At 43.8% G+C, this 12523-nt stretch overlaps 1 protein-coding gene across 1 annotated transcript in view; it reads right to left on the minus strand.

Annotated features, from left to right (window-relative positions):
- Positions 1 to 12523, minus strand: part of LOC148511946 (inter-alpha-trypsin inhibitor heavy chain H3-like) — a 342978-nt gene that overhangs the window by 31671 nt on the left and 298784 nt on the right. Inside the window, exon 14 of the mRNA XM_088482498.1 lies at positions 1733 to 1893. Coding sequence (XP_088338624.1) covers positions 1733 to 1893 — 161 coding nt within the window. The remainder of the gene's footprint in view (positions 1 to 1732; positions 1894 to 12523) is intronic.

Below are 12523 nucleotides of genomic sequence, written 5' to 3' on the forward strand. Positions count from 1 at the left end.
AGGGTTCACTTAATCTACTGTATCTGAGATGCTTGCTTCTAAAGGAATATAGCTTTATACTCACTCTTTATACCCCTATTATATACACCAATTACAAGTGCCAGCAAAATTGGGGAACAGTTTGAGTCTCCCATATCCAAAATGCGGAGTATTTTGGATATCGGAATATTCCGTATTTTGGAATATTTGCATACCATAAAGAAATATCTTGGGAAAGGGACCCAAATCTAAGCACAGAATGCATTTATGTTTTATATATGTTTTATATACACCTTATACACATTTTTATACAATATTTTACAATAAGTTTGTGGCTCAAACAAAGTTTGTGTACATACATGAAATTCATTTATGTTCTCATATACTGTATACCTTATACATACAGCCTGAAGGTAACTGTATACAATATTTGTAATAATTTCTGTCTTAAACGAAGTATGTACATTGAACCATCAAAAAGCAAATGTGTTACTATCTCAGTCAAGAGAACAGCTTAACGCTGCAACAGATCAAGGTAGTCTTATTGCATCAGTTATAGATACTCTAGGAAATTTCTAAGCTGATTCCTTTTCTATACTTCCTAATAGACAAGACAGGTTTAGAAGTGTTACTGAAGTCCATGACTAAGGGCCTGATTCAGCAAGCAACGCACAGGAGAGAACGGACGCATTTGGCCGATGGTTTTGCACTGCACATGCGTATGCATCGTACTCCGTATCGCCAGTGCGATGGGGTATGCATACGCAGACTACACGCAGCGTGTACGCAGACCCCTTCAGATAATGATTGACAGGAAGTGCCATTTCTAGGTGCTGACGGGGGTGGTCGTGCAAACGCAGGCGTGCCTGTGCGTTGGGACGCCGTTTTAGGGGCATCCATAATTAAGCCAGTGCGGCGACGGACGCAGTGATAAGACTCCGTGCACACAGGAAGTTGCCATGACCCTGCGCGAGGTCTGGTCAACCACTATTATGCAAATGTGGTCTATGCTTTTCGACGTTACCGATGTTTACGCTGTATTGTGTACTGATTAGGTTTTGAGTAAAGGGAGATGGGCGATTTCATATAGGGCTGGGCGTCTGCATCTTGTGCTGCTGTCTCTGTGTGTATGCATTGATTAGCATATTCTCGCAGCGGACGTGTGCGTGCGTTCTTTCCTGTGTGTTCCTTGCTGAATCAGGACCTAAGTCCAAACTATAAGTGCTAGGTGGATGAGGACCCATTCCCACTAACAGTGTACACTGACCTTCACAATGGAAATTTACTGCATAATAATTACCTAGCAGTGGTGACCACCAGACCAGACCCACTATGCAACCACTGATCAACGCAGCATTTGCACAGGAGGAGGCAGGTAATGCAGGGTCATAAATGGTGAGGAGTTTAGGTCAGGGCAACTGGAAAACTAATTAGGCAGTAAGTTTACACAGTGTTTTCTAACACAAATGCACCTTGTAATTGTATTGGTAAAAGCTGACACTTAAATTAGTAAACTGCATTGAGACCATTGAGCAATTTTCAGAGTGCACCTGTACTTCAATATGTACGCAATAAACAGGTGCCGCTATAAAAGGAAGGGGGTGCTGGTGCCTACAGAGTAGAACAATGTGATTGACAAGCACTCAACATCTCAGGCAATAGGATGAAAAGTTAGGAGTGGCATGTAACACACTGAAATATGCATTGCAAATACATAAAGGAATTGATATTAATTTCTTTAAACCTTTCTTACCACTTCCAAATTTGTCCACAAATAACATATTTATTGGCAGCTGTATCTCCATTGGTTTATTAATGATCATTGTTGTGACAGGAGTCACAAAGTTAAACTCCAGGGAGAGATGAACAGCCTGTGCAGTTAGGTGTACCTTCTCTGATGGATCAGCATAAATTCTTGGGTAAAAGAAAATAATGTTAGAAACACGTATTGTAAATATAATCAGATTTCTTAACAGTATCGACTTCAGGTATTGAGGTATTAAATCTTAATATTTCTATAAACAGGTTATCAAAAAAAAAATAATTCTTTGTAATGAGAAGGAATACATTTTAGTACATTTAAAATATGACTAAATATCATGTACCAGGTTTTTACATTGTATCAGTCTACACCACAAGCGATCCTTCTACAGTATACCAGATAAATTACCAATGAGTAAGATCTTTGTTTTGTCTAAGATCTCTTTTTTTCACATTATGGGGACTATTCATGATGTTAATTATTGGGGTCCAAACAGAGGGCCTGATTCATACCCGCTCGCGAGCGCACAGCGCTCGCAAGCAAGTCGATGGTGGGGTACTGCGCTCGCGTGCCGCGCGTATGTTCAAGCCCCGGAGCAAGAGAGAAATTCTCTCGCTCCGGGACTCACTACAAAAGGGGCGGCTGTCGATTTTGTAGGCGGGGAGGGGGGTGGCTACACAAATTGAGGCGTTCCTGAAGGAACGCCTGCCATTTGTGGGAGGCACCATTGACATCACCATCATGTCAGTGGAGAGCTTCCTGCTCTGTTAGAGCAGGAAGCTCTCTGGGGCTTGCGACGGGCGAGACCCTACCACAAGGGTCTTGTCGCAAGCCGTGATCATCGCGACCATCACCTGGCCGCTTGCAAAAGCTGTGGGTGGTCACCCACAGGTTAGCAAGCGGCCAGGAGGCCGCAAAAAAAAAAACGCGCTGATTCAGAGCGAGCGCTCTTAAAGAGCGTCCGGCTTTGAATCAGGCCCATACTCCTATAATTAACATTCTAACTCGCCGCGGAGCCCGGGGTCATCTTGTCCGAGTCATCAAGGCTATAAAAGCCTCATCACATGGAGCCCCCTTGAATTTTTCCACTGCCAGCACTAAGTATTACCAGCCAGGGTCCTTCTGCCATAGTGTGAACTGGTCCTAGGCTGGATAGCATGGGGCTGCATTCCCTAGGGGGATGTCTTTTCCTGCATTTTCTTTTTTGCAGGCCCTCCTTGAGGGTGGACTTACCCCCTGTGGTAATGTGTATTAGAGTGGCATAAAAGAAGGCATGTGAGCCAGGTTTAGTGAGCATCACAAACTGCTCTAACATCTTTGTATGCTGATCCCCTTAAGCTGAGGGTAAGAGTTTTGTTTAAGACTATTGAGCAATAAACATTTTTGCCTTTACAACGACTGCATCCATGTCCAGTGACATCAGAATTGCGCCAAACGCTATTCCGTTCTCCAGCTGTTCTGGATTCAGCCCAGCTTCTCAAAGCTCAAACCATTGTGAGGGATCAGTGGGTATCAGCCAACCAGTGGCGTAACTAGGGTGTTTGCAGCCCAGGGCAAATTTAAAAATGAAGCCCCCCCACCCCTCTATGTGCACGTGGCAAAAAAATGGGCATGGTCACTTAAAAATGGGGCGTGTCAACATGACACACACCCCTTTATCGTCACTCTGAACATTCCTCTCCATATGCACCTTAACCCCATTAGTTCCCCTTATTCAGTGCCCCCAGTAGTCGTCCCCCTTATGCAGTCCCCCATTAGTTCTCCTTATTCAGTGTCCCCAGTAGTGGTCCCCCTTATGCAGCCCCTCATTAGTTCCCCTTATTCAGTGACCCCAGTAGTGGTCCCCCTTATGCAGTGCCCCATGTAGTGGTCCCCATAATGCAGTGCCCCATGTAATGGTCCCCCCTATGAAGTGCCCCCAGTAGTGGTCCCCCTTATATAGTGCCCCCAGTAGCAGTCCCCTCAATAGTGGTACCCCCTTATGCAGTGCCCTTTATATAGTGCCCCCATTAGTAGTCCCCCCTATTCAGTGCCCCCAGTAGTGGTATCCCCTATGCAGTGCCCTCTATATAGTGCCCTCAGCAGTAGTCCCTCCCATGCAATGACCCCAGTAGTGCTCCCCCTTATGCAGGCCCCCAGCAGTGATCCCCCCTATCCAGTGCCCCCTGTAGTGGTCCTCCCTATTTAGTGCCTCCAGTGGTGGTCCCCCCAGTGCAGTGCCCCTAGTCCCTTATATAGTGCCCCCAGCATTAGTCCCCGCCCCATGCAGTGTCCCCAGTAGTGGTACCCCTTATGCAGTGTTGATTTTAAAATGAGCCTCTATATACCCCTGCCTGTACCTTCTAAAATCCTTCCTATAAACCTCTAAGGATGATGCTAATTTGCGTACGCAGTCATACAATAAATAGAGACTCCAGACTCAGAACATGTGGTTCCGAAGCACAAAGTATTATTCAAGTAAAAGTACAGTCAGTTACACGCTATGATCTGTGTATAATAAGCGCAAATAAATACAATGAGAGAGACAGAGAGAGAGACAGAGAGATACAGAGAGAGAGAGAGAGAGAGAGAGAGACACACAGAGAGAGAGAGAGACAAAGAGAGAGAGAGACACACTTTAGGTGCAAAAGGAAATATTACAGACCCAAGTACAGTATACATAAGCTGCGCCTCCGGACCCAGAGATAGACCTCAGACTAGACACCCTCAGTTCATACAGCATTCAGCATGGACTAAAAAAACCAGTATTCGGGCACACATTTTATCCCCCTCAGACTAAAACAGGACAAAGTGAAAGTTTCTTGCTGATATCATTGGTTCCCAGAGGAGAAGCATATGTTACAGCACATTTAACAGGCTGTTTCAAATAGACTCTCCCTGCCTCTAACAGCGGGGGAATCTTTCTAGTAACGCCTCCTGTGCAGCCCCTCATTAGTTCCCCTTATTCAGTGCCTCCAGTAGTGGTCCCCCTTATGCAGTGCCCCATGTTGTGGTCCCCATAATGCAGTGCCCCATGTAATGGTCCCCCCTATGAAGTGCCCCCAGTAGTGGTCCCCCTTATATAGTGCCCCCAGTAGCAGTCCCCTCAATAGTGGTACCCCCTTATGCAGTGCCCTTTATATAGTGCCCCCATTAGTAGTCCCCCCTATTCAGTGCCCCCAGTAGTGGTACCCCTATGCAGTGCCCTCTATATAGTGCCCTCAGCAGTAGTCCCTCCCATGCAGTGACCCCAGTAGTGCTCCCCCTTATGCAGGCCCCCAGCAGTGATCCCCCCTATCCAGTGCCCCCTGTAGTGGTCCTCCCTATTTAGTGCCTCCAGTGGTGGTCCCCCCAGTGCAGTGCCCCTAGTCCCTTATATAGTGCCCCCAGCATTAGTCCCCGCCCCATGCAGTGTCCCCAGTAGTGGTACCCCTTATGCAGTGTTGATTTTAAAATGAACCTCTATATACCCCTGCCTGTACCTTCTAAAATCCTTCCTATAAACCTCTAAGGATGACGCTAATTTGCGTACGCAGTCATACAATAAATAGAGACTCCAGACTCAGAACATGTGGTTCCGAAGCACAAAGTATTATTCAAGTAAAAGTACAGTCAGTTACACGCTATGATCTGTGTATAATAAGCGCAAATAAATACAATGAGAGAGACAGAGAGAGAGACAGAGAGATACAGAGAGAGAGAGACAGAGAGAGACAGAGAGACACACAGAGAGAGAGAGAGAGAGACAAAGAGAGAGAGAGACACACTTTAGGTGCAAAAGGAAATATTACAGACCCAAGTACAGTATACATAAGCTGCGCCTCCGGACCCAGAGATAGACCTCAGACTAGAGACCCTCAGTTCATACAGCATTCAGCATGGACTAAAAAAAACAGTATTCGGGCACACATTTTATCCCCCTCAGACTAAAACAGGACAAAGGGAAAGTTTCTTGCTGATATCATTGGTTCCCAGAGGAGAAGCATATGTTACAGCACATTTAACAGGCTGTTTCAAATAGACTCTCCCTGCCTCTAACAGCGGGGGAATCTTTCTAGTAACGCCTCCTGTACATTCCAACAGTTAAACATTTTGTTGCTTGTAGGTTCTGCGATCCATAACTTGAGTTTGTATGATGCGATCTCTCCACCGATAATACCGGAATGCTGTAAAAAGCGTATGCATCAGAACAATACCAAACACAACTTACTTATCATGTATAATACCTTGGATATCAAAAACCTTTATTTCTCAGCATTTAAACTAAAATAACCAACTTAAATCATACATTTTGATGCTTATGGAACCTTATGTGTGAATATGAAATGTGTGAGTATTCAGGGTTTGGTATAAAGACATATTTAATGTGTGTATGAAGATGAGTGCATTTGTCTCTAACATTTTAGCATGCTGGGCCAGATAGTTGTACATGTCCTGTCAGCAGCCCCCCCTCCCCCACCTTTCCTGTGTTCTGTCATTGCAGGAAGCTTGCTTATTTATTCTAGCCAGACCACCCATAGTGAACAAACACTATGCAGAAAGCTTATCTACACAAGCCAGTTGTCACCTGGCCACTTGCTTACTGCAATACTGTAACGCCATTTCTGGAATATATCCCTTATAATACGTAAAGTAATGAAATAGGCTTTTAGTGAATCGCCGCAACCTATGATAATGGTCACAGATGCATTCGCATGATGCTAATGGTATTATCGCCACATGTACTAAAATGTGAGTTTATCTAAAATGGTGCTTAGGCGGCCATTTCGCAAAATGGCGTCTTGCGGCCAGTCGCAAGATGGTATCGCTGCGATTCAATTTTAAACTGATCTTGTCTCAGCCAATAATCCAGCTTCGACAGTCCACCCTTTGATAGCGAACAACATGCTATCACAATCTACTATTAGAATTTAATTTAGGCTTACATTAACATATTATTTGGTGTTATTATGGGATGGCACAAGGTGGTTCTTAATCCATCAATAATGTGTCTCTGGGTGGGGACATAAAACTACTATTATACGCACACCGCGGATCTCGGAAGATCATGTGACAGGTGTGGGAATGCACCAGTCTTATAACAGCAGTCTTGAAGGGGAATTGAGACTTTACATTGTCTGAGGTGTTCTATAAATAACATTTCAATAATACATTCTATGCATGTCTAAATATAATACATTAAATGATGGTACTTCCTAGCTCAGGGTTGTAATGCAGTTCTGTGTCTACCTCGGTATTCATACTGGCCACTATCATAATTTAATTCTTTCATTTTACTCTATTTTTACATTTTCCACACTTCAACACAATAGGAACACACCGGACGCATATGCCAATTACTATGATGACAATCAGTATAAGGATCAAGAATTTGCCTATGCTGGCGATCTCTTCCTGGACCCATTCCCCTAGACCTGAGAACCATTTCACTGGGTTCAGCCATGACACCAATCCTTCTATCTTTTCCCCTGCTTCAGCCACTGATGCGTTATGGTTCTTCCGAAATTCCCACTTTTAGCTGCAGAATCTCATCCATCTTCTGGTCTATCACCTCCTTAGGGTCGCTGGTATCATTGGTTACATAAGTGCAACATTTTACTCCAAATTGGGTGCCTAACGTTACGCAATACCCTCCAGTAACAGCAGTTAAATAATTCAACACTAGCCTGTGTTGCACTAGTTCTTTCTTGTATGCTTGCAATTCTCTCCCTGTGTACCTGAATGTGTCATCGTACATCTCGGTGATATTATCTATTTAATTTAGCAAGTTCCTGGATATATCTAAAATTTAATGTACCCCTAGCAATCCTGGTGGGATCCAGGGCGACTAAAACTTGGAAGCCAGTTGTCTCACTGATTAACTGAGCGGCTTTATGCATATCACCAGGTATCATATTTCTCTTGTCTCTGTGTTCATATTGTGTGTGAAGATATGGTGACGGTGTGTTTTTATGTATTCCCAACATTTCAACATGTGTGAGGGTCATAACTTCTGGAAGTATTTTTTTCAAAAAACATAACAATTACAATACTAAAATTGGTCAGAAACTCCCCTGATTGGCATTGCACTCCTCCTGACTCCACTCCATCAACTCCGCCATCAGCTCACATCTCCTTTATCGGTCATCCATCACAGACACTGAGTATCCCCAAACAGATCATCATGACAAAAACTCTGGAAAGAAAAAGAACTAGGATGACCACAGCAGACCACTCCATTGCTGGAAGCACTGATATACACATTTCTTTAGCTCAGATATCTCACCATCACCTTTTTAATTCTTCCGGCACAAGCTCGCAGTCGACAGGTCCACGTTACCAGCCTTGTCTCTGCCTTGTATCTCCACCGGTTGGTTAATCTCCCTATAGTGAGTGGAATGGACCCACGTATCTTCCCCGGCCACCCTTTGAGGATGCTGTATCGTCAGATACGGACCTTTCCACCGATCAGTCAAATGACCTGAGTTAAAAAAATTTGGATCATAACAAATTCTTCCAGATTTTGACATCATGACAGTTTGCATTAGACATGTTAGTTAATAACACTTTCAATTTCGGTTATTCTCATTCATCTTCGTGAGACCCTGCACAGTAACCTCATTATCATATTTTCACATGAGGCTGCCTGTTTGAACAGTATCTCGAAGGGGGGCAAATAAAGGAAAAGACAGTCTGGGATAATCTCAGTGTTGTTACCCATCATCTTACACATGTTCTTGGAAACGTCACCTGTAAAATAAGTCCCCCTATCATTTTTAATAATTCTAGGGATATAGTATCTGCATACAGGTTCCTGCAATTAAATCTTGTTATTAATAGCTACTGTTCTAAATAATGCCTGTGCCACTGTTTTGGATAGTATTCCGAGTAGTCGACCTCAGCCTGGCATGGCTGCCATTTATCCTCAGCAACCTTGTGTCCTATGAGTGGGAGATAAAGCACAACCGTTTAATATCATTTAAACATGACCTAAAATACAACAATAAATCATCCACATTTTACATTGGAACAGATCCATTGATAGGTTGAAAAGATTATAAACAGTCATATAAGGCCTGGGAGAAGATACTGGGGTTACCTATGAACCCATGGGAAACTCGTGTTCCTGTGTGGTGTTCTTCATTTTGCAGTTCTTACTTACGTGTCCCACTTGGTGACAGTTAAAACATAATTTTGAACGGGGTGGATGAAAAGATTGTTGTGGGAGTTGAGCAAGAGGAAAAGGTGGTGGGTATGGGTAAGGATAGGGAGGGTAAGGATATTGTGGGGGATATGAGTACGGGACCTGTGATTGTGTATGATATGTGGGGTAAGGATGTGTTTGCTGTGGTGTGGGATTGGTGAGGACGTGTAATTGTTCAGGTGCAGGTGTGTGTGTGGGTGCAGGTGTGTCAGTTGGCTGTGATGTTATTGTCATTCCTTCCAGAGCTTGGATACTGACAGCCATTAGTTTTTCGCTCTGGGTCTCTCTCTTCTTTGTGATATTTTTATCATGTTCTATGGCAGACTCTATGAGGTTATTTATTGTGAGTCCCCTCCAGCCAGGTTGTGAGGTCTGAAACCGAATCTTTAAATCGTCTTTCAGACCGTCCATGAGTACCGTGACTATCATTCCCCTGTGGTGAGTGCTATCTTTAATATCTTCTATCCCAGTGTACTGGGTGATAGCCTGCAGAGCCCGGTCGCAATAGTCTTCTGCAGTTTCACTCTCCTTTTGTTTGATTGTGAAGATTTTGTTCCAGTTAACTACTACTGGAAAATATATACCCAATTGAGTCACAATGCGGGAAATGTTACCTTGGTTTACTTGGTCTGTTAAGGGATTGTCGCCATCCAATACACAGTCCGTGACAAATTTTGTCACGTCGGTATTGCGTGGTAGACAGGCCCTTAACACCACATGCCAATCTTTATTAGTGGGCTCATGAGAACTACCCAAATTTCTCAAAAATCTTTGACATTTGGCTAGTTCCTTTTTGGGATTGGGGAAATCATTTATGATGGAATTTAGTTCTGCTCTTGGCCATGGACAATGCATTACTACGTCCCACGTGGGCACTACACCGTTTGCATCCGCATTTCCATTCGGAACAGTTATTGTCCGAATGGGATGCAGACCGGCAGCGTTGCTACCTCTGACCTGGTTACCTGGCTGGGGGTTTAATCTGCTGCTATGTATGGTATTAACAACTTCCTCTATGGGTGCAGAAGAGTGTGTTAACACTTCCTTTGCTGTTACCGATGGAGATGGCGGCACCACCCGTGATTGTGGTGATGCAGCATCTATCATTTGCATAGCATGGGAAATGGCAGACATTACAATAGGCTCATCATCCGCATCATGAACATTTTCTTTATAGTTGCTTAAGAGAGAGTACAAATTGCTTTTTACATTTTTATGGGTTTTTTTTGTAACTGTACTTGCACCTCCATCCACATAAGGTGGGGGAGGTGAGCGTGAACTGCTGGCAATACTCTCTTTGAAACAGGCAACTTCCACACCCGGATAAGTTTTAGTAAGGTAACTTCCAAACCTATGAGAGTTTATATGTCGGCTACTCTCACGCACCTCTATACAACAAAGACAACATGTACACCTGCAACTGTGTATAAAACGGTAAAGCTGCTTACCGAGCGACTAGGCTAACCCTTGCACCTAGCCCTTAAGGATCATACGATACCCTTAACTTTGTTCAACAAGTATTCACTGTTACACACTTTTTTTCCTGCGCAGAAAAATACACGTTTAACCCAGATATTGGTAATAGAAAAAAAAATGTAAACCTCAATGGCTTTGTTCAAACACGTGGCAGCAGAACCGGAAGTACGTATACGCTGTTGTGCGACCAGCCGCATACACATTAATGCGACTACCACACAACCGTATAATGACTTTTTAACTGCGTACGCAAAAGTGCATCTTTTCTGTGCGCAAAACTGCGACTCAGCCGCATACTGAATTCTACGGCACCCCTTTAAACGCTAGGTTCTATCAACAAAGGAAAACAAACTTTTTCCTGTCTTGTCCCTGGATTCTAGTCAGCTTCCTTTGCTCACACGAAAATGGACAGCGATTTTTCAGCACAAAGCGGTTGCAGGAAAACCCTGCAAGTGGCCACTCCACCCTTTGCTGAAACATCGATAGCAGTATGTGCCGTGTGAGTAGGTAAGTGACTTCACTGGATGAGCCCCCATCTGTTGATTTTAAAATGAACCTCTATATACCCCTGCCTGTACCTTCTAAAATCTTTCCTATAAACCTCTAAGGATGACGCTAATTTGCGTACGCAGTCATACAATAAATAGAGACTCCAGACTCAGAACATGTGGTTCCGAAGCACAAAGTATTATTCAAGTAAAAGTACAGTCAGTTACACGCTATGATCTGTGTATAATAAGCGCAAATAAATACAATGAGAGAGACAGAGAGAGAGACAGAGAGACACAGAGAGAGAGAGAGACAAAGAGAGACAGAGAGAGACAGAGAGACACAGAGAGAGAGAGAGAGAGAGACAAAGAGAGAGAGAGACACACTTTAGGCGCAAAAGGAAATATTACAGACCCAAGTACAGTATACATACGCTGCGCCTCCGGACCCAGAGATAGACCTCAGACTAGAGACCCTCAGTTCATACAGCATTCAGCATGGACTAACTAACCAGTATTCGGGCACACATTTTATCCCCCTCAGACTAAAACAGGACAAAGGGGAAGTTTCTTGCTGATATCATTGGTTCCCAGAGGAGAAGCATATGTTACAGCACATTTAACAGGCTGTTTTAAATAGACTCTCCCTGCCTCTAACAGCGGGGGAATCTTTCTAGTAACGCCTCCTGTACATTCCAACAGTTAAACATTTTGTTGCTTGTAGGTTTTGCGATCCATAACTTGAGTTTGCATGATGCGATCTCTCCACCGATAATACCGGAATGCTGTAAAAAGCGTATGCATCAGAACAAGACCAAACACAACTTGCTTATCATGTATAATACCTTAGTTATCAAAAACTTTTATTTCTCAGCATTTAAACTAAAATAACCAACTTAAATCATACATTTTGATGCTTATGGAACCTTATGTGTGAATATGAAATGTGTGAGTATTCAGGGTTTGGTATAAAGACATATTTAATGTGTGTATGAAGATGAGTGCATTTGTCTCTAACATTTTAGCATGCTGGGCCAGATAGTTCTACATGTCCTGTCAGCAGCCCCCCCTCCCCCACCTTTCCTGTGTTCTGTCATTGCAGGAAGCTTGCTTATTTATTCTAGCCAGACCACCCATAGTGAACAAACACTATGCAGGAAGCTTATCTACAGAAGCCAGTTGTCACCTGGCCGCTTGCTTACTGCAATACTGTAACGCCATTTCTGGAATATATCCCTTATAATACGTAAAGTAATGAAATAGGCTTTTAGTGAATCGCCGCAACCTATGATAATGGTCACAGATGCATTCGCATGATGCTAATGGTATTTTTGCCACATGTACTAAAATTGGAGTTTATCTAAAATGGCGCTTAGGCAGCCATTTCGCAAAATGGCGTCTTGCGGCCAGTAGCAAGATGGTATCGCTGTGATTCAATTTTAAACTGATCTTGTCTCAGCCAATAATCCAGCTTCGACAGCAGGCCCCCAGTAGTAATACCCCCTATCCAGTGCCCTTATACAGTGCCCCCTGTAGTGGTCCTCCCTATTTAGTGCCCCCAGTAGTGGGTCCCCTAGTAGAAAGCCCCTTATATGGTGCCCTCAGCAGTAGTTTCCACCCCAGTAGTAGTCCCCCTCCTGATGCAGTGCCCGCAGT

Source organism: Taudactylus pleione, unplaced genomic scaffold, assembly GCF_031769625.1.
Source record: "Taudactylus pleione unplaced genomic scaffold, aTauple2 ptg000289l, whole genome shotgun sequence".
Classification (NCBI taxonomy): Eukaryota; Metazoa; Chordata; class Amphibia; order Anura; family Myobatrachidae; genus Taudactylus; species Taudactylus pleione.